A 23,356-nucleotide genomic window follows, 5' to 3' on the forward strand; every position below is an offset into this window, starting at 1 on the left:
TTTTAATCTGATCACAAATAACTTTTTCAATTTTCTTCAATAATTGTGAAAAATGATCAATCCAGTGATCTATTGACACATCAAGTCTTTTCTGAGGCAAGGAAGGACAGCAACATTTTGTTCGAAGCATGGATGAGTAGAATGGCAACAAAATGTCGGTATTAAATTTGGCACAACACTTCCCGCATTTTTGCGCCTCATCATTTGTATATTCTGGTCTTTTTGTTCGGTAGGGGGAACATATTTTTTCTTATCAAAAACAAGTTTCAAACATTTACCAACTAACGTCAGACGAACTGACGAATGACTGGAGACGCTACAGACACTCCTATGGTGCAAATGTTTCTGATTAAGGAGGGGTTCAAACACGCAAACTTTTGGTTAGGTGCACCTCACATTAACCACTAAACTAAACCGTCTATGTACTGTGGTCGCTCACAATCGGTTTTACTTTAGCAGCAGACTTAACGTCTGAATTGCGCCCAGTTCAAATCATTCAAAAAAAAAGTCAGGTAAATTTTGCACAAACAAGACAGGTTTAATATAAATGCTATTGCTTCAAACTGCGTTCGACAGCCATTAAAAAGTCAATGTCAAACAAACAAAATTTCGGTGTTCAGTATAAACAAAAGCTGGAAAAAAATTGAAGTATATTCCTCTAATGGTTGATTTTTTATCCAGAATTATATCTGATGCGCTAATTGTTCATAAACTGACTAAAACAATTCCTAAATTCGAATTAACTTTTCTGCTATCTGGCTCGCACTGTGATCATGAAATTGTTGTTTAATTTTAAAAAATTTAAAGCAAGCTTATTTCAATAAACTTACTGAAAAAAAAGTAATCAGTTTTAATTACGAATCAAGGCAGCTCAGGTGGCAATAGTCTGTTCTTGTTCTAGAAGTCTTGAAAGACAACTAATAGTCATAACAATTGAGCTTCAGTTCCGAATAGTTCAACGATACATATTTTCTTGACATAAACAAAAAATATTTAAGTTAAAGTTGTTTACATTCGAAAACATGGCTTCGGGATGTTTTTGATGCAGGAGATTTGCGTAGTTCCTTTTTTTTTCTACCAAGATTTTGTTACAACGAATGGCAATGAAAAACTCTTATATTACTCTTTTTTGGGGAAACCATACCAGATGATCATTTTTTGTTGCTACAGTAAAATTGCAAAATTTACTCCACAATTGATAAACAGAATCCGTTTCAGGTAAAATGACGGTTCGAAATGTAACTTAGTTGCAGATTTTAATTCCAATAAAACATAGTTTTTCTAATTAAAAAAAAAACGTGAATATAAACTGCCATCAAAATCAATTCAAAATCTGATAAAAATTAAATGTCAAACAGGCGTTGTTCAAAGCAATTCAAGAAGCGTGTGTTGTGTTAGAGAAGAATGGATAGCTAGTAGCTTGTCAATTTAGATTCTGTTCTCAGTTGCTTTCTTTTGTGAAGTTGTTCATATAATTGTTCACATGTCTCTATCTCTGCTTTATGAGGTCAACCATCACTCCCAAATTCACTTGCATCAAATGTAGAAGTTCTGAAACAGAAATAAACAAATTTCTAAATTTTTTCACAAAAATTATCCAATTGAAGTTTGGTTTTAGGTTATCGGTTTAATAAGGTAATGCGAAACATTTTTTTAAATTCTAACAAGGATACTAACAAGGAGGCTCGGTAATGTGCGTTTGCACATAAAGTTCCGACCCCGCTCATCCACATTTTTGGCATAAATATCTAGCAAATGAGGAACAGAGAAAACCTCAAAAATACAAGTAATTTTTAAAAAAATGTGTAATTTTTTTTAAAAAAAAAGATCGCCTCAAACGCAAATAACTCACCGGACTAAAAAATGCCGAAATAGATTGATGAGATTAGTCATTACTAAGAAAGCAAGTCAAGACAAACAACAAAATCAAACAACAATAACAACAAACATTAATTACATCCAAAACTTTATGTCCATTTTAAAAAAGAAACTTACACGCAAGAAAGAAGCACAAAATAGCGTCGGATAAAACTGAAAGAAAACAAAAAAACTTATTTTCAACTAGAAAAGATATGGGACCACTCTATAAAAAGGCTCGGTAACAATTAGACAAAAAAGACAAAAAAAAACAGAAAAAGATTACAAAAAAATGGTTTATACTTTTAAAAACAATCAATTTCAAAGTAAGAAAAACCATTAGATGGCAATTGAAACATACAATATGTTAATGATCGCATACACATCTATAGGAGGACATTACAACCTGTCATTGATCAATTTTTTATGCGGTTACAAAAAGAACAACAAATAAAGACAACAATAAAAAATCAATTAAAACTTGCGAGAACAAGCTGTCGAAGCAGTAAAGCCATATTTGGCTCCCCATAATATGTTCAATTGAGCCTAACTCGAACGCCACAAACTTGGTTTAGGCTTTCTCTTTAATGAGAATAGGTACAAAGTCGACCAAAAAAAACAGAAAAAAGGCAAAAATGATTAACACTTTTGTATATTGTCGAAAACAAGGTAAAAAAGGCAATTATTGAGACTAGGTACAAATAGACAAAAAAGAACAAAAATGCGAAGTAAAACAACATTAAAATTTTGTTTTATTTTTGAAAACAATTGTTTTCAAAGTCATGAAAGCCAACAGCTATCGATTCAAATCAGATTAAAGGCTCGTTTATTCCTCCATGAAATGCCAATGAGACCTATCATTATCCAAGTAATTTCATGCGACTACATTATCTAGGTAATTTCATGCGACTTCGAGAAAGGGGTGTCGAAGCCGTTAAAACCATAATCTATGCCTTTCGATGACCTTTATATATTCAAATGAACCATATTTTGAAGGAAAATAATGTAATAGGTGAACTGTCAATAATGTGACAATGTGAGAAAACCAGAAAAGAAAACGTGAAAAAGGGGCCGAAACCTAAAAATCAATTAAAAAAATGTGAAATCTAGTAGTATCAAAGACAGAAAACCCTACCTTAACAGGTAAAAGCGAAAAAAAATTAAAATTTAATGCAGTAGAACGAAGAGGTAGAAGAAGCATTCTTTCTTTGCCGACACTAAGCTACAAGTTGACCAAATTAAAAGAAAATTTCGGTAAGCCATCGTTTATTTAAAAAACAAAACATTTTTGAAAGTCAATACGACCATAATCTTTCAAGTAAAGAAAAGGATACATTAATTTGGAACTGTTTAGGAAGCCATTTGGACCTGTCAACAGTGAGCTTTGATGTGAATTGTTCTGTTTCTTAATTAACATTAAAAAGACCGACTGATTGCAATCCGAAATATTTTTTCGATTGCAACCGTCCAAGATTGTACCAAAACCAGCCCCGCCAATGCTGTTCGTCCATTTAGAACACTCAATTGTTTCGAATGTTTTAGAGCTATATAATTTGTTAGTTAAATGATTAAAAATAATTGCTGCGTTTTTGATAATCATAGAGTAATGTTAGCAAAAAATGGCAAAATTTTGATTCTAAACAACTCTCAATGGACGTGGAAGTAAAACTAGCTCCCTTTGGTAGTTTACAAAGATTGTTTTTGGTTGTTTTTGGGGTGGTTTCTGTCGGCAAATTTAATCAAATTGGACTAAAATGCTTATTTCGGGAAATTTTTGATGAAAAAGCCTGAATTTTGAAATATTTAGTCAAAATTTTAGCTAGAAAAACTATATTAAAATAGTCAAAAATACTTTTTTGTTTCTAGAAATAAAATCAACATTACTATTGTTAACAATTTTTAAAACTTTTAGCAAAAATTTACGAAAATTTAGGCGAAATTCTGGAAAATGTGAATCCGTCTATTATTCTTCTATATCCTTCTATATAAATCTTTTTAATTCCATTTCCTACGCTAGAGGGGCTTTTTAATGATACCACTCACAATTCTGTACGATGAATATATCGCTCGGTCAAAATTGTCTGAACAAAAAAAAACAACTCAAGAGGGGTCGGAACAATAAAAAACATAGTCGATCGACAACAGAATTGACTGATAATAGTCGCAAAAAGTACCGAAAAAATGTAAATTCGAACTAAAATTTGCACGTATTTTGAGATACAGTCTTACAAATTGATGTCTTAGTTGCAAAACACTCAATTGACTTTTAATTACCAGTTTGAGTCGCGAACATCACTAACTTAATGAATTTTTATTGAGAAAAATCGAATACTTTATATCTAGTAACTGTGTAATGAACTCGAAAAGCATTATTATTTAAAACTGAATCACCAGAACCAAGATAAAAGAAACTTGTTTTTACTATACTTCAAACTTTAAACGAGTTTAGAGAAAAGTTCTAACGCTCCCAAAATGCTCCTATTTTGCTTTCCTAACTGAATCAGTTTTTTTTTAAAAACAACTGGGCAATTCAAATAGATAAATAGATATGCAAACAGTTCTTAGTAGCAGGACAGCAAAAAAACATAGAGAGACAAAAAGTCACGAAATACAATTTAACATCAGGTAATAACATAAAAGCTGACATGTTACTAGGAGACAGTTTCTACATTAAAACATAATATTAAAACTACCGTCCATGAATTATTCTTGAGCGGCAGTCGAAAAGTTGGCTTCGGTTTTAGACAGTTGTAATCACAATAAAGCCAGCCTGATTAGGAGGAGAAAAGCCAGAGGGGAATGGGGGTCCAGAATCGCCAGAATAAAAATGCATTTAGACGGAAAACCAAATCACTAAGTGGGCGAATAAATATTCTAGATCATAACCCAGTAACGTCGGATGAATTGCTCTCAAAAAACAGGCGAGCGGTTGACTTCGGCAATACCCAGCTGGGGCTCAAAGAACAGGGGTTTGGGGTGACTGAGGGGGTTAAATTTTTTAATACTAAGAACCGCCCTTCACATGAAATAGTCTCCTAAAAACAGTTTTGGTGAATCGCATTCTTAGGGGCTAATAAGGCGTAAGGCTCTAAGAGAACTTAGAGAACCCAGAGTACGATTTCTTTGGTCACTAAAACTTCGAGACAGAGAACTTAGTTTGAAAGATTGAACTTAGACTCAAAGAATTGAAAGTATAATTTTTGCCCCAAGCTCATTCATTCAAACTAAACAATTGGACACTCGAATATGGAAATATGGAATTATCTGGCAATATTGCTGTCTCTAATCTTAAAGTTGCAACAAAAAGTTCTATTGGGTCAAAAGATTTTGACAGTGACGAGAAGAGCTGCTAAAATGTAACTTGACAATTCAAATTAACAAACTGGAGCAGATTTGCTGATAGCATATAATTTTTGTAAATTCGTTATTGTGTATATTTGTTAGTGTTTGCTAAAAAAATATACTGAATTAAAGATATAAAACAGAATCCTGAATGTTTTTCAAACTAGAATAGAAGATTTGTTAGTGAAACATTTCGTTGAAAAAAGCAAAGTCTGGTCAACGAACGATGCATATAAATTAATGAGACAAATAACAAAACAGCCAGCTCTGCCTGAGAAAATGGTTTACACGGAAAAAGAAGTTTTTGGGTACAAGAGCATTGCAAAATTTTTTAACAATTATTTTGCTTCTGTTTCTGTTCAAGACGATTCTGAAGTTGTTATTCCATTTAATCAAAGCCCAGAAATATTTCTTGATGACATTCAGTTTAACAAAGCGGCTCTGAGTGAGGAAATCAAATACATACGTAGTGGTGCTAACTCTTTTGATGGAATCAGCCCTAAGTTTTTGAAGTCTGCTTTACCGTACATTTCGAATCAACTTTTGTTTATCTTCAGTTGCTGTGTTAGCAAATGTGAGTTTCCCAGTTTGTGGAAAAAAGTGCATGTACGACCCCATTTCAAAAGCGTTAGCAAATTAGATATCAAGAACTACCGACCGATTGCCATGCTTAGCTCCTTGTCACTGCTATTTGAGCGTATGGTGTATAAACGGTTCTCGATCTTTCTGCAACAAAAGCTTTGCGTAGAGCAACATGGCTTTAGAAAAAATCATTCAACCATCACTCAATTACTTCTCTAATGCAACAGGTTGCATGAGTTACTTGAAGCAAACAAAATGCCAATTACTGTGTATCTAGACATAGCAAAGGCCTTTGATACCATCAATTATAATATCATACTTTTAAAATTATGTCGAATGGGATTTGACAGTGCTTTCTTGAAGTTTTTCGAGTCATATTTAACTGATCGACAGCAGAGAGTTGTAATATCTTGTGGAAAATCGGACTTCCGAACAATCACCAGCGGTGGGCCTCAAGGGTCAATTTTTACAGTGGTTCTTTTTTCCGTTTATATAAATGACCTGCCCAAAATAATTGTCCATGAGTGCTATTTATACGCGGATGACACAAAAATCGTCAGCACTGTAGACAATAGAATACAGCTGGAAAAAGATATTGAAAATGCTATTGTTTGGAGCAAGGAGAATCGATTAAATTTCCATTTCGATAAGTTTAAAAACGTGCAATTTTCATTACGTAAAAATCAAAACAAGCAAATTTTGCGTCTTCCCAGCAATGGAGCCATCTTACAGGAAACACACTTCAAAGAGTAGGGCATATATTTTTCAGAAAATTTATCATGGGATCATCACTTAAATTTTGTTCTACAAAAAGCAAATCAGAAGCTTGCTTATCTAAAGAGAACAATTCCAAGTGAAACAAAATTGACAGCCAAATGCAACCTAGTCAAAACTTACATAATATCGATCTTGTTTTATGGATCAAATGGATGGTATGCCAGTAAAACTATCGTCAGGCACATGGAAAGGCTTCAGAGAAAAAGTTTAAAATGGATACAATGAAACAGTCATTTTACTGATAAAGAATACAATGATTGTCTTCGATCAGTAAATTTACTTCCGATCACATATCAATTTGTCTTTTTGGATCTCGTAGTTTTAAACAGAATTTTGACCAGAAAACTTCTACTTGAGGCAGAGCAATTTTGGCAATTAAGGAATGGACATCCGAAAACACGATCAAACGAGAAAATATTTTTATACTCAAGCGAATGTAATCGCCAGCGTTGCCGATCTAATTTTTTCTATCGAGTTACAAACTTCAACAATTCGATGTCACTGGCGCGTGATTTTCCCAACTATAACCCATATTCAAGTCCTCCCAAATTCAAAAGAGAAGTCAAAGAATATCTATTTGATTTAGCTAAGAAGAATTTTAATTACAAATCATACCCATATGGATGGACAGTGTTTGAGGGAAATCAAATTCAAGCCCCGTTAGGGACTTACTAAGCTTGGCAAAACCAAGTTCAATGAAATTAATTATTATTATTATTATTTCAGGATATGGACAAAAACATTTTTTGTCTTCAATAAAGTTGGCAAACAAACAAAATAGGAAAATTTTCTAAAAAAGATACAGGGGAAAGATCTCTTCTAAGAATATAGAGATATTCCAAGGTTATTTTGAAAATTATGTACAAACGAAAAACTAATTTTCAGAATTTTAATTTTAATAAAGATAGAAAAAGCAAAAGTAGGTTGTTTTTCGTCACCAATACACTAATGACTAACACACGGAAGAATTGTGATGTAGAAACATTGACAATTATTCTACTAAAAAACCATTTAATCCTTGCAGCCATTGGTAACGATGGCAAACAGTGTAAAGAACTTACGCAAGGAAATTTACACATTGTTAAAAAAAACCGTGCAAAAACGATATCTTGGTAACTTTGATGGGAAGCAAAAGAAATTAAGATTGAAAGCAGACAAAATTTTAAGAACTATATCTTAAAATTTCGCGAAACCATTTGCCAATATCACATGCAATTTAAAAATACTTACTCAACTCAACGCTTGCAAAAAAAAAATCAAACTATTATAAAATTTGAACAAATTTTTTCCTTACCTCATTTTTATTTCTTCATTTTTTAATCAATTTTTAATCCCAGGCAAAAAAAAATTCAAATTGTCATTCAAACACATTCATCGAATGACTCCATATTTACTGATTTTTGTCAACCACATATTAGTAAAATAGAAAATATGAAGGTTGGTTTCTAAATTTTGCGAGCAATCGATCTCGAAGGTCTTGGCAAAAATATTAAGAGTGGCTGTCGTCCAAACTAAAACTGTGACCGACCAAGGCTAGCCAGAACAGATTCTAAATGAGAAGTATGTGTTTAATACATTTTTTTGTTTTCTTTCCCCATTTGAAAGTAAAACTTGCAGTTGAACATCTGTAAAACGAATGAACAATTCGGTTATTTTACAGAATAATCCAACATATTTCCAAATTTGGACATTGTTCCACAAAATCAGATCTGCAAATATTACAGAGCTCACACCCGCATAATCAGGTTGAAATTATGTTTTCTGATTTGTTCGAAAAAATAAAACAGATCAAATATTCTAGTCATTTTGAGTCGAAAGCAGTCATAAAGTGAACAAAGCAGATAATTTTGATCAAATTAGTATCAAGTTTGTTCAACCAATTTCGGCGCAAGCTTGTGTTTGTTCAACATTAAATGGAGACGTTTATCCGGCAGATAGGAAATATAAACACACAAATATAAAAGACACAAACATTCAATGAATTCACTCACCGCCTCTACTGTAATTGGTGTATCAACTTAGTTTTAAATGGTATCTCTATCTGTTTCTAATGGTAGCGAAATGTTATCAATTAAAGACACGTTATGTTTGCTCACAAGCGCAAGGGCTGGAGGTTTAGTTTGTTCATGATTTATTACGGAATCAGATGAAAGAAGCCGACTTGAACAGAGATGTTTGAGAGCATGGTAGCAATATATGAGAAGCGACCTAGGTCCACTAGATTTTATCGTAAGTCGGGGACTAAAACTGGGGCATAACCAAGATAGAGGAAACCATGTTTGGTTTGAATTCATTTTAATAATAATGATATAATAATTTTTTTGTTCTGAATAGCAAACTGTTTTTTGCTCAATAGTCAATTTTGGTTGTGATATTCCATCAATTGGATTAGGAGTAATCTATCATAAATTTTAGAAAATATGGGTAATGGAAATAGGGCAATAATTATTCAAAAAATTGATCGTCGTTCTGTCACTTTCTTCTCCATCAAGTCATAAAATTTACTCCCATCTCATTGGGTGATAGAACCTGAGCTAATTCTTACCGTCTAGATCATTCTCGCTTCTTATTGACTCCTGTCGGCTAATTGGAATCACTGTCGGCAAAACATCTCCATTTAGATTCAACAATGCAGCCTCAGAATGTCTCCGAGAACTCTCCGTTTCACTTCGGGTCGGTCTGTTGTTCAGGTTCGGACTTGTCGGGCTCGAAGCCGAAACCCTTGGCAGAGGGAGGTTGAACCTGTTGCCCGCTCTTGGCCCCGATTGGCTTAACGACATTAAAACGTCGGCGGCTTCTTCAGTTTCGGATTCGCCGAATGTTGAGATGACTTCTTGGTTCGTGTAGACATTTCGGTTGAGGTCGGTTGCGAGACCCAATCGGCCGATGCTCTGTTTCATGGCGAATGTTCCGTCGCCGAATGAGAGAGGGTCATGGGACGTGTTGGCTTGCCAGTCTTGTAGGAATTGACCCATTATGGCCGAGAAGTAGAGGAAACTCATCGCAACCTAGATCAGAAAATTTGTGACATTTTACACTCAGCCAGTCCATTAAAAATTGTTTAAAATACCAAAAAAACGAAATCAAAACACAAAAATATGCTGTGAAAGCCAGAGTGGCCACAGAGAAACAATGCCTTCTAGAAAAAGTAAGTTGAGGTCCGGAGGGGAGGATTCCCACTCTTAATTACGTGGTCGAGACTGCAAGTAACTTCGACACCCAGTCTTTTGATAGAACAACTTACAATCTTTTAATATCCGATATATCAACTTTTTACAATTGAGACTTTTTTGAAATAGAACTACAGGACACAAAACATAACCGACTAACGTCGGGCGAATTGCTCTCAAACGACCGGCGAGCGGTTGGCTTGGTCAGTAGCTAGCCAGGGGGGGGGGTGCACCGGGGGCTGATGGGGGCAGCACTGGGTGGGGGGGGGGGGGCAAAAGCGCGGTGGGGGGGGGGGGGGGGTGGAGCCAATAGTGGGGGTGGGGGGTCAACAAAGGGGGGGTGTCAACCTCTAAGAACCGCCCCTCACACCATAAGTATAAGTCTCCAAGACAGTTTGAGCTGAAACAGACCTGAAAGGCTCTAAGAGCACATAATGCCCGCTGGGCGCTACCTGTTTATCCCGTTTTTGAGGACGAAAAGTCAAAAGCGTCAGACGAAAAATTGGTCAAGCGAAAAATCGCATAAAAAAGACCGACAGGACTAATATAATTGCTACAAATTGTTTGAGAGCAACTGAAAAGTGGACTTTGACGCTTGATTGAGCGCTTTGTAGATATTATGTGAGCTTAAATGGTCGACTTTTGTAGTCTTTGCTACAGCGAACTCACAAGCGAGGACTGAATGACCGCATCACAAAAAGATATATATGACTTCACATTTATGGCGCCCATATCATATACTGTTTCTTAGAAGTCGAGTAAAGGATCTTTGTGCGAAAAATATTATAAATTGCACGACATTAACTGTGATTCTTGGATAGATGCTAAGAAAAACAAAACAAAATATGATGTATGATCTTGCACGATTACATGGAATCTGTTACAAGAAGCTTCAATGTTAAAGAGATTGTTCACGATGATCACAAGAAGGCCATGCGGCACTCGTGCCGAAATTCAAGTTTAAATCTATACTTGATCAATGCAAATTCAAGTCTTATATTCTCGGATATTTTTGTCATTTTTAGAGTTCACCGTCAAGTCAGAATTATAAAAATTCATAAAGAGTTGGCCCAAGTCTGACCGCTTTAAAAGTGACATGAGTTAGTCTCTGAGTCAGTACTGACAGGGAATTGTATTTACACTTGGCCTGTATATTGATTTACACTTAGAGTTCACTACTGATATCATTTGAGCCAGAATTTGCAAATCGGGGGATGACTGACCTGCATTCCGGATACGACATAAGAGTACCACTGGATGGGGTGGGCATCTGAAGACCCACAGAGGGTGGCACTGGATATGGAGTAGAAGGTCAGTTGCATGAAGATGTCTGCAGTCCACATATCTCCCCCTGTTGTCGAGACAGAGTCCTTCCCGTGGAACCCAATGAATGCACGGGTCCCATCCGCCGACTACAAATCATTCATTGGACTTAATTTACTGAACCCCCTTCGAGGAGTTTGCCAAAAATTTTGTAAGAAAAGCGCCAAAACCAGCCAAAATGTCAGCGCAAAAACAGTACATAATAATGCATTAAAATGCGCTTTCCTTTTTTGCATCCGCAGACTACAAAATCATTAATTGAAGTTCGAAAATTGCGCAATCTAGGTATCATACGTACCAAGAGGCAAGTATTCCTATTCAAACTTAATTTTTCCTCATTCATCATATGAACTTAATTGCTCCAGATCTTTACAGAACCATCCAAATGCATTTTAAATAATTTCAAACAACCACAATAGGACCTCCAAAAACACCAAAATCAGTAAAATAACTTTTGTTAAAAATGGAGAAATTAAAGATATATAGCAACAACGAAAAATTAAACTTTAACTCTTGGTCTTTAAAAGCTTTAAAAGCAGCTTTAAAAACAGCTTTAAAAGCAAAAAAATTGCAACAGAATCGAAAAACTTGCACGAATCATGCAAGAAGATGGAACCAGTGTGCGTTCTCGTGCAACATGACTAACAAGATTCGTTCAGTTTTTTTAAATTCTTGGATCAATAGGAAGGGCCAATTTTTAAAACCCTTGCACTAATTTTAAGCTCTGGATATCTTAATCTTTTCCAACTAAAAATCATACCAAGATCTTCCCAGGATATTTCAACTTTTACTTAACGGGGAGTATATACTTGACTTACGGCTTTGGTCATCATTTCGAGTGTTGTGTATATGCCTGCGAAGAGAAGAGTTGTTGCAAAATAAGACTGGATGAGAAAGAGAGGCGTGGCTGTCCTATGCAGGACCTGTTTCATCAGTTTCACTGAAACACACTTCCCCTGTTGAAATTTTAGCTCGTTTTACAAAGAAGAAGTCGTCGGTTTATTTAGCCAAAACTCTTGTTTTTTTTTGCTGAACTGAGCAATTTGACGAATCTTAAACAATGGTTACCTTCAAGTATTTTGAATACCTTCAAGTATTCCGAAAAAATTGAGGTTAATAAGTATTTTGGAATTTCTGTTTTCATAGATCAACTTAAATAGATGTTAAACATTTCGATAAATGCTAAGCTGTAAAAAATCTGGAATTCTTTAGAGGAAACGGTTAAATTTTTTCTTAAAAAAAGAAAAAAACTTTAGCGAACGTTTAAAACTGGCCGTTTTACATTATTTATTTCAATAAAACTAATCGAAAACTTTGTAACAGTTAACATATCAAATTCCATATTTCTCTGGGCAGCAGAAAACTTAATTGTTTTGGCCAGAAAATTATAAAAAAACTACAACTTTCAGTCAAAAATTCAAAAACTGATGTTTTATATTTTGCATGTTGAAAATCAATTTTAAAGAGATATAAATTCAAATACGGTCGTAATGCACACAAAACTGGAAAACACTTGGTTTTTTCTTCGAATAAATCTCTCATTATAAAAAAGCACATTGAAAAACTAGACAAGAAATGGCTTTTCGAATAAAAACAATTTTGTCAATTTGCCTTGTCAGAATTAGATCAGATTAAACTTTTTCAGATCAAAAACTTTATTGCCTTACTAAGATTGTGAGAAACATCAAAATGATCAACTAAGTGCTCTGTATCGTGAAATTTTGACTAATGACATGCATCGTTTTAAAACATTGAAAATATTCATTTCAACTTCACAGGCGTACAGTTTGTTTTTTCTGAATAGTGAAAACAAGAATTTCGCGTAACCGTTCCGCTAGAAACAAGAATTTTGTGAAACCATTCAGCTAGAAACAAAAATTTCGTGAAAATGTTCAGCTAGAAACAAGAATTTCCTGGAACCACTCAGCTAGAAACAAGAATTTTGTGGAACCGTTCAGCTAGAAAGAAGAATTTCGTGGAACTGTTCAGCTAGAAAAAAGAATTTCGTGGAATCGTTCAGCTAGAAAGAAGAATTTCGTGGAACCGCTAAGCTAGAAACAAGAATTTCGTGGAACCGTTCAGCTAGAAAAAAGAATTTTGTGGAACCGTTCAGCTAGAAAAAAGAATTTTGTGAAACCGTTCAGCTAGAAACAAGAATTGCGTGGAAACGTTCAGCTAGAAACAAGAATTTCGTGGAACAGTTCAGAAAGAAACAAGAATTTCGTGGAACCGTTCAGCTAGAAAGAAGAATTTCGTGGAACTGTTCAGCTAGAAAAAAGAATTTCGTGGAATCGTTCAGCTAGAAAGAAGAATTTCGTGGAACCGCTAAGCTAGAAACAAGAATTTCGTGAAACCGTTCAGCTAGAAACAAAAATTTCGTGGAAACGTTCGGCTAGTATACTTAGAACGGAACTGCGACAACGTTTTGCTGATGTCTCATTCAACTCGACGAGAAAAAAAGGGTACGTCTGACTAAAAAACTATCAAGCTTTAAGTTCATTTAAAAAGGTTGCCAGGATACATTTAAAAATTCAATCACTGCAGTTTTCATCAAAAATGTAACCAAGCGTTTCTATAAAGCAAAAACATTGCTCTAAAAAAACTCTTTCATTCATCAGAGAAACATAGAAAATGGTCATGTGGCGGTTGAGCTTAATAACTCAATTAACAAATTGAATAGCGCTTCAAGGCCATTTCAAGCCTCAAAGCTAGAATAGCATGACAAGCAAAATTTAATGCTTTATTCTATTGAAGCCATACGGATTTATTCAATTTCTTCAACATTTTTATTTGGCAACTATTATTAGTACACAATCGTCATACATGAAGTGGAACTCAAACTCGAACTACCTCAACCACCAGCAAAACAATACTGAAAAAATGTAGCTTGAAAAACTACCAAAAATCAGTTGAAACTTGCAATTTTGGTTATATTAAACTGACATACAGTGCGTATTGAATCACACTTTCTTGAGCGGTAAATTACTTGTTATCGTGTCTTGTTTCTGTAGATCATATTAGTGATTGTACAGTTTTAACTTTACTTTAACTTACTGAAAAGAGAATTAACTTTGATATTCTCAATATTTCTTTCTGAGGAACAAAGTTCCTAAGTAAGAGAAACTTTGTGCAACGCATAAAATCATTTTCTCTTAATGGTTTTAACGAAGCCTACTCTAGTTCAACATTGGTGTTATTGAAACCAATAGAGAGACTTGCTAACATTAAAGTTAGAAAAATATTATTATTGTCAGATTTCCAACTGGTAAGACATACCGTTTTACAACTACTAACTGCAGCAGGTTGAAACTTTGCATAGTTATAGCCAAGTTATAGGGCTACAATTTGTAGGATCGGGTATTCTTAAATTCGGTTTATAAATAGAGTTATTGATAAAAACTCAACAAAAATTGATTGTCTCAATTTGAATTATTTTGTTATTCTGAGAGAAACAAGTTTGTCATACAGCAAAGCTGAGCGATTATTTATCAGAAGTAATTGAGCAACAAGTAGTGCAATGGTATTCTACAGTATAGCGGATAACACAGTTCACAAAAATTAACTGCAAAAACACAATATCCGGACAGATTTGAAACCGCTGAAACGAACTGGGCGGTGTAAAGTTTTCCTTGACTTTGAGAGGAGAGCAGCCGTTACATTTGGTCCGCCGACCCGGAAAGAGGAAGGCAAACTGCTTTCCAATCTGATGAAGAGAGTGCCGAAGGTACCCACCAAAGAGAATCAAACAAATCAATACCAACAAGCCAGCGAGGCGAACAGAAGAGTGCAATTCAATAAAGAAATTGAAGTGCGAACCCTGCTCAAAGGAAACCAACAAAGCAAAAGCGAACAGCAACCAGGCTATTCAAGCACAAACAGCAGAGAGGAGCTTCAATCAACAGCTCACAGGTACGATAAGAAGCTTCAAGATTTAGTGGAAGAAGTTAACACTAAAACAGGGATTGGCTACAAAATAATTGAAGATTCAGATCGACCCAGCATGCTAAAGGTCCTCTATCAACAGACTGTTCATCTCCTAGAGGAAGAAATACCCAAGCAACTGCAGCGTCGAAACAAGCTTGTGCCCGACCAAGCAAATTTCGTTGAAGAACATCTGAAAGAAGCAAGGAAGTGCAAAGCAAGTTTGGACTATCATTGGCTTGCATATATAAGCAAAGGCACTCAACCAGAAATGAATGCAGAGCAAAGCAACTCAACCCAAGCAGTGAACGACAGCAAGAGCAACAAAAACTACCCAACGGACAACCCAGTTGCTCAAACAGTGCAAAACGGAGCAACAGCAAGTGGCCAAGAGACGGAGAATGTTTCGGAAACATCATCAGCAAAGCAAAGGCGAGAGGAAAGCATGAAGAAATTCGATATCGAATTCGAAACCAAGATGCGACTGGAACAAGCAAGGTTTTAGCGGAAGAGGCTAGAGCTGGAAATGCAAATGAAGGAAATGGAAACCAAGCATCAACTACTGGAGGAAGAGCGCGAGCTAGAAAGCAAAGTGAAGAGAACAGCACTGGAGAACGATGATGCTCGTTCCCAATCAACCAGTGCTCGAGACAAATCACCCTTCAACTGGACTCCCAAGAAGAGAGACGGTTCTGACTGGGCCAGCAGAATCGACAACCTTCTAACACCAGAACGATCAACAGCTCGCTTCGAAGTAACCCCTGAAGTGAAAAGGCATAGTCACTTCTCACGTTATCGCAGTTCACGATACCGATCCTCAAGTGTTGAAGACCCAGACATTTCGCTCAGAGCTGGTCTACGATACAACACTGTCTATTCAGGTAGTAGTAACCTACCAAAGCCGAAGTTGAACAACTTCGGCGGAAACCCTCTCGAATGGCCGGAGTTGTCTAGTATGTTCATTGCTACAGTGGATCAACGACCAATACCAGACTCGGAGAAGATGAGCCGTCTGAAGACTCTACTGACTGGCAAGGCAAGGTCAGCAATCTCTGGAATGGGCTATTCTGGACAGTTCTATGGTGCTGCATGGAGCGTTCTGGAAAGGAAATTGGCAGGCCTCATGTGATCATTGATGCACAACTGGAGAGTCTTCGCAAGCAAGTCAGGTGAAACCTCACGACTCAACAGGTCTGATCAATTTCTAAGTTATTGTTTCGAACTTTGTGAATGTGCTCAAAGAGTACAAGCAGATTGGTGATCTGCAATCAAGCTCGACACTATATGGCAGTAGGTAAACTACCTCAAGTTCTCAAAGAGAAGTGGTGGTTCTATGTTGATGATAAAGATGAAGATTGGCCTGATCTGATTATGTTTGAAAAATGACTATCAAGGATAGCATTCGTGCACGAAGGGTTTTAAGCTTTCAAGGGAGAGCGAAGAGAAGAAAACCGAAGAAGCACAAATAGAGACAAACGGTTCTCGAAAACATCGAACTTCAGTGCAAGTTCGGACGTGAAAGAAACGAAGCAAACGCAAACCGACCACTGTCCACTAGCTGATGGCACTCATAAATTATAGAACTGTCCACTAGTCAGGAACATGAGCGCGAATGATCGGTACGCAGCAGTGAGGAAGCAACGCTTATGTTACGGATGTCTAGGCAAAGGACATGCAATAAAAGATTGTAAAGTCAAGGCGTGCGGCATCAATGGATGCATCAAGGAGCACAACCAATTGCTACACTCAGAAAACCAAATGGACGAGGGCAATCACGCAGTCAACGTAAGCGCAGCAACAATCAATCAGAGTAACGAAGTTACAAGCTTTCTTCAGATAGTTCCTGTCTCAATACATAGCGGGGGCAACATGCTGAACACATACGCTTTCCTCGATAGTGGATCAACGGTTTCATTTATCGATTAAAGTGTGCAAGAGAAGTTACGAGCCCAAGGCACCGATGTGACGCTCAACATAGCTGGCATACATGGAACAAAGGACCTGAAGACAGAAAAGGTTCCTCTCAAAATAAAGGGACTACATTCAAAGGTGCATTCAATCGAAGCGTTTGCACACCCGTCAATTTCCTTGGGAAACACAAACTACAACTACAACAAGATGAAGCAAAGCTTCAACCACTTGAGTGTTTTACCAAACCAAAGCTTCAACTTGATGGAAGTTGGCATCATCCATGGTCAAGATGCTTATGAGCTACAACACCCATTGGACTACAAGATATGAACACGAAGTGAACCTTTCGCCGTTTTAACAGAACTAGGATGGGTAGGCAGTGGACCCATGACGGGCAAAAAAAGACAAAATGTTTGTCATTTCGCCTTCACAGAGGATGTGAAAGTGGCTGAGAATATCCAAACCTGGTGGAACATAGAAACCTATGCTTCCAAAATCAACGTCGTAAGTCAGTCAAAGAAGGAGCTGCAGGCACAGAAGATGCCTGAGAGTACGACAAAGTTCACAGGCGAGCGGTACGAAGTGGGAATGCTGTGGAGTTAACCAGAGCCAAACCTAGCGAACAACTACAGCTCAGCCTTGGGTCAGCTTTACTCACTGGAGAGAAGATTCCAAAGGGACCCAAACCTGAAGAGTTTGTATCAACAGTCAGTAGATACAGATGTAGAAAAAGGATTCGTAAAGATATTGGACGAATCCGAAGTGAAAAGCACCTTCGGCAAAGAATGGTATTTGCCACACCATCCAGTGCTAAACCCGAATAAGCCTGGCAAAGTAAGACGTGTTTGCAACGCCGCATCAAAGTACAAAGAAGTATGCCTAAATGACAAGCTACTAGCAGGACCTGATCTGCTACATGGGTTGATTGGAACAATATTCAGATTCCTTGAAGGACCAATAGCCCTGACAGCTGACATCGAATCGATGTTTCTACAAGTGCAAGTTCCAGAACAGGATAGAAGTTGCTTAAGGAGGTTCTTATGGCGCCCAAGGACTAATGGTCCTGTTCACATATACGAATATCAGCGTCACGTATTTGGAGCTATGAGTTCTCCAACTTGCGCAAACCATGCTCTCAAGCGAGTGGGACTGGATAACGAAAAGGAGTATCCAATTGCAGCAAAGGCAATACAAAACAACTTCTACATGGACGATTTCATCAAATCAGTAGAAACCACTGAAGAAGCAATTGAAGTCTTCAATTAACTACAACCTCTTCTTTCACAACATGGATTTGAGTTGAAGAAATGGATAAGCAACAACGATGCAGTTACCAAAGCAATCCCAGAAGACTTGAAGTCAATCAGCAACACGAAACAACTCGAAGCGGAACCCAATACAGAGGGATCCTCAGTGCTAGGACTACAATGGACCGTTATTGATGACAGTCTTCAGGTATGCAGAGGTACAAACAAGGAAGTTGAAGCACCTATAACCCAGAGGAAGATTTTGTCTTTGGTATCTTCAGTATTCGACCCGATCGGATTGTTTGCTCCGTTCAGTGTTCACATGAGACGACTTCTGAAAGGTATATGGACCAAGAATGGTCAACATTGGGACAACGAAGTGTAGCCTTGTGATGAAGCAGAATTCCTGAAATGGAAAGAACACCTTCCAATCGTGGCTGAAACAAGCATAGACAGAAGGCACTTCAACGGAGAGAGGGATAAAACCGAACTTCATGTGTTTGCTGACGCATCTGAAGACACGATGTGTGTAGCGGTCTATCTACGTTCACATTCAAAAGAATACTCAGCTGACTTAGCATTTGTTATTGGAAAATGCAGAGTGGCACCGATGAGGCATCTTTCAATACCACGATTGGAGTTGCAAGCCGCAGTCGTGGCAGTGAGAATGAAAGAACAGATAGTCAAGGAACATGAAATGAAGATAAATATTTGCAGTTTTTGGTCAGACTCAACTACGGTATGAAGCCTACTCTAGTTCAACATTGGTGTTATTGAAACCAATAGAGAGACTTGCTAACATTAAAGTTAGAAAAATATTATTATTGTCAGATTTCCAACTGGTAAGACATACCGTTTTACAACTGCTAACTGCAGCAGGTTGAAACTTTGCATAGTTATAGCCAAGTTATAGGGCTACAATTTGTAGGAACGGGTATTCTTAAATTCGGTTTATAAATAGAGTTATTGATAAAAACTCAACAAAAATTGATTGTCTCAATTTGAATTATTTTGTTATTCTGAGAGAAACAAGTTTGTCATACAGCAAAGCTGAGCGATTATTTATCAGAAGTAATTGAGCAACAAGTAGTGCAATGGTATTCTACAGTATAGCGGATAACACAGTTCACAAAAATTAACTGCAAAAACACAATATCCGGACAGATTTGAAACAGCTGAAACGAACTGGGCGGTGTAAAGTTTTCCTTGACTTTGATAGGAGAGCAGCCGTTACAGGTCAGATTGGAGTATAAAGCACAGAGGTCTTAGAAGTTGATAGTAAACAATAATTAGGTTTTGCCTCAGAAAATTCTGAGGACTTCTGTGGTTTCGTGTACTTATTGTTAACACTCAAGCTCAAATTGACATTGATTTGGCACTTTACTTTTTATTAATGTCACTGTTCATACACTCTTCAAGGACATCATCAATAAAATACAATTTTATGTTCGGTTTAAATGATTGGTTGTTTATTTCCGGTCTTACACATAATCTTAAGATTGAAATTTTTTGATAGCAAAAAAGGAAACAATGATAGCAAGAGAAGTGAGTGGCTCACTGGGCCAGCCTGGTTGAAACGACCAGAAAGCGAGTGGTCAGAGCAAGTGAACCTAATCTTTGCATCAAATGAAGAGAATATACCCTCATCAGTCTTCATGATACATGCTGAAAAAAAGAAAGCTGTTAATCAGTGGGAACGATTCAGTAATTTTAACAGACTAGTAAATACAGTGGCATACGTACAGCGAGCATTGAACAAACACAAACCAGGAACACTCGTAGTAAGCATTGAAGAAAGAGAAAAAGCAAAAGCAACGATCTTCAAGTTACTACAGCGAGAACATTTTGGTGAAGAGGTGAAATCTCTCAAAGCTGAAAAGGAAATTCCAAAAGGCAGCAAAATCCTACAATTCTCCCCTTTCTTAGACGAAGAAGGACCTATTCGAGCCAAAAGCAGAATAAGCAAAAGGCAATTGGACTTCAATTCAAAGCATCCAATATTACTACATTGGAAAAATCATTCGGTTGAATTATTCTTGCGAAACGAGCACAAGGACAATCAACACGAGGGCACTGAGTATGTAAGAAACATTGTTCAGCAGAAGATGTGGATCTTGGGCATACGGAACGCCTTGAGATCAATCAAGAACAAGTGCGTTAACTGCAGAAAGGGCAGAGCACAAACGATAGCACCAGTAATGGCAGATCTACCCGAAGAACGGTTAGATGCTTCAGCAGCTTTTACAATTGTTGGAGTTGACTGCTTTGGTCCTTTCATTGTGAAGATTGGGCGAAGAAACGAATGAATGAACGAGAGCGGTGTATATAGAAGTCGTACCCAAGTTGGACATAGACAGTTGTCTCAATGCAATAATGATATTTATTGCCCGAAGAGGCAAACCAATTAAAATCATCAGTGACAATGGAACAAACTTTGTTGGAGCTGAAAACGAATTTTTAGAGTACGTTGCGGCATGGAACAAAGAAGGGATCCAAGAACATCTAATTCAACGAGGAATCAGATGGAAGTTCAACTCATCCGCAGCAACACATTTTGGAGGAGTATGGGAACGGTTGGTGAGAAGTTGAAAGAAAGCAATGTATGCAGTATTGGTGAACAGATCAGTCACCGAGCACGTTCTTTCAACAACGATGTGCATTGTTGAGCAGACCTTGAACGCAAGACCGTTGACTCCAGTCAGTTCAGATGTTAATGACTTAGAAGCATTGAACCCCAATCACTTCTTGTTTTGCAACAGGAACGTTTGCTCACCCTACCTACCATGCGCAGAAGAATTTGTTGATCGTCGAAAACTATTCCGACAAACACAAGCCTATGCAAATCTCATATGGGACAGATTTCGTAAAGAATATATGCCAACTCTGAATAATCGGCAAAAATGGCGATCTACGGCAAATGAAACCCTTAAAGAAGGCGACCTCGTTTGTTTGATCGAAGACAGCGATAAGCGTGGATATCACAATCTAGGTCGAGTTACGGAGACCATCAATGGGTCTGACGGTGTGATTCGATCAATGATAGTTTGAACGAACGACGGAGTGTACAAGAGACCAGTAGTGAAGCTCGCCCCAGTACTAACTGGAAAAGATGTTTTCGCGATGGAAAACAGGGCCGGCGATGCAGCGGCTGAGCTTTCTAACTCAATTACCAAATTGAATAGCGCTCTAAGGCCATTTCAAGCCTCAAAGCTAGAATAGCATGACAAGCAAAATTTAATGCTACATTCTATTGAAGCCATACGGATTTGTTCAATTTCTTCAACATTTATATTTGGCAACTATTATTAGTACGCAATCGTCATTCATGAAGTCAAACTATAACTCAAACTCGAACTACCTCAACCACCAGCAAAACAATACTACGACTTAACAGTATTGCATCAGATTCTTTGCGATTGGATTGCGAATCAAACTGTTATTGATACAGAATATTCGACAAATCTTCTACATGGTTAACAAATTTCCCATGACATCAAATTTACACCGAAAAAGTGACGTTACGGAAGAGTGTTCACATTCTGTCGAAATTAATTTCTACAACCAATCAACAGTTGAATTTGACATGTAAATCCACGTGACTAGCAGCATAAAAGGAGCTCGAAAAACTACCAAAAATCATTTGAAACTTGCAATTTTGGTTATTTTGGTTAGCAAAAAAGGAAACAATGATAGCAAGAGAAGTGAGTGGCTCACTGGGCCAGCCTGGTTGAAACGACCAGAAAGCGAGTGGTCAGAGCAAGTGAACATAATCTTTGCATCAGATGAAGAGAATATACCCTCATCAGTCTTCATGATACAGGCTGAAGAAAAGAAAGCTGTTAATCAGTGGGAACGATTCAGTAATTTTAACAGACTAGTAAATACAGTGGCATACGTACAGCGAGCATTGAACAAACACAAACCAGGAACATTCGTAGTCAGCATTGAAGAAAGAGAAAAAGCAAAAGCAACAATCTTCAAGTTACTACAGCGAGAACATTTTGGTGAAGAAATGAAATCTCTCAAAGCTGAAAAGGAAATTCCAAACGGCAGCAAAATCATACAGTTCTCCCCTTTCTTAGAGGAAGAAGGACTTGTTCGAGCCAAAAGCAGAATAATTAAAAGTCAATTGGACTTCAATGCAAAGCATCCAATATTCCTACATTGGAAAAATCATGCGGTTGAATTATTCTTGCGAAACGAGCACAAGGACAATCAACACGAGGGCACTGAGCATGTAAGAAACATTGTTCAGCAGAAGATGTGGATCTTGGGCATACGGAACGCCTTGAGATCAATCAAGAACCAGTGCGTTAACTGCAGAAAGGGCAGAGCACAAACGGTAGCACCAGTAATGGCAGATCTACCCGAAGAACGGTTAGATGCTTCAGCAGCTTTTACAAATGTTGGAGTCGACTACTTTGGCCCTTTCATTGTGAAGATTGGGCAAAGAAACGAAAAGCGATGGTGTTGTCTTTTCACAAGTCTAACTCTGAGAGCGGTGCATATAGAAGTCGTACCCAAGTTGGACATAGACAGTTGTCTCAATGCAATAATGATATTTATTGCCCGAAGAGGCAAACCAAATACAATCATCAGTGACAACGGAACAAACTTTGTTGGAGCTGAAAGAGAATTTTTAGAGTACGTTGCGGCATGGAACAAAGAAGGGATCCAAGAACATCTAATTCAACGAGGAATCAGATGGAAGTTCAACTCACCCGCAGCACCACACTTTGGAGGAGTATGGGAACGGTTGGTGAGAACTTGCAAGAAAGCAATGTATGCAGTATTGGTGAACAGTTCAGTCACCGAGCACGTTCTTTCAACAACTATGTGCATTGTTGTGCAGACTTTGAACGCAAGACCGTTGACTCCAGTCAGTTCAGATGGTAATGACTTAGAAGCATTGACCCCCAATCACTTCTTGCTTGGCAACAGGAGCGTTTGCTTACCCTACCTACCATGCGCAGAAGAATTTGTTGATCATCGAAAACTATTCCGACAAACTCAAGCCTATGCAAATCTCATATGGGACAGATTTCGTAAAGAATATATGCCAACTCTGAATAATCGGCAAAAATGGCGATCTACGGCAAATGAAACCCTTAAAAAAGGCGACCTCGTTTGTTCGATCGAAGACAGCGATAAGCGTGGATATCACAATCTAGGTCGAGTTACGGAGACCATCAATGGGTCTGATGGTGTGATTCGATCAGCGATAGT

General features: G+C 37.4%; 1 protein-coding gene across 3 annotated transcripts in view; it reads right to left on the reverse strand.

The window, feature by feature from the left end:
* Nucleotides 1-1,305: 1,305 nt before the first annotated feature.
* The window catches only part of LOC142352965 (uncharacterized), a 32,141-nt gene continuing 10,090 nt past the window's right edge, over nucleotides 1,306-23,356 (reverse strand). For all 3 annotated transcript variants that reach the window (XM_075405126.1, XM_075405125.1, XM_075405127.1), the window contains 4 exons: nucleotides 11,870-11,991; nucleotides 10,952-11,140; nucleotides 9,104-9,566; nucleotides 1,306-1,551 (listed from right to left, as the gene is read on the reverse strand). In XM_075405126.1, the coding sequence (XP_075261241.1) occupies nucleotides 1,490-1,551; nucleotides 9,104-9,566; nucleotides 10,952-11,140; nucleotides 11,870-11,991 (836 nt within the window). In that variant the 3' untranslated portion in view covers nucleotides 1,306-1,489. The remainder of the gene's footprint in view (nucleotides 1,552-9,103; nucleotides 9,567-10,951; nucleotides 11,141-11,869; nucleotides 11,992-23,356) is intronic.

Source organism: Convolutriloba macropyga, chromosome 14 (assembly GCF_964194025.1).
Source record: "Convolutriloba macropyga chromosome 14, txConMacr16.3, whole genome shotgun sequence".
Taxonomy (NCBI): domain Eukaryota; kingdom Metazoa; phylum Xenacoelomorpha; order Acoela; family Convolutidae; genus Convolutriloba; species Convolutriloba macropyga.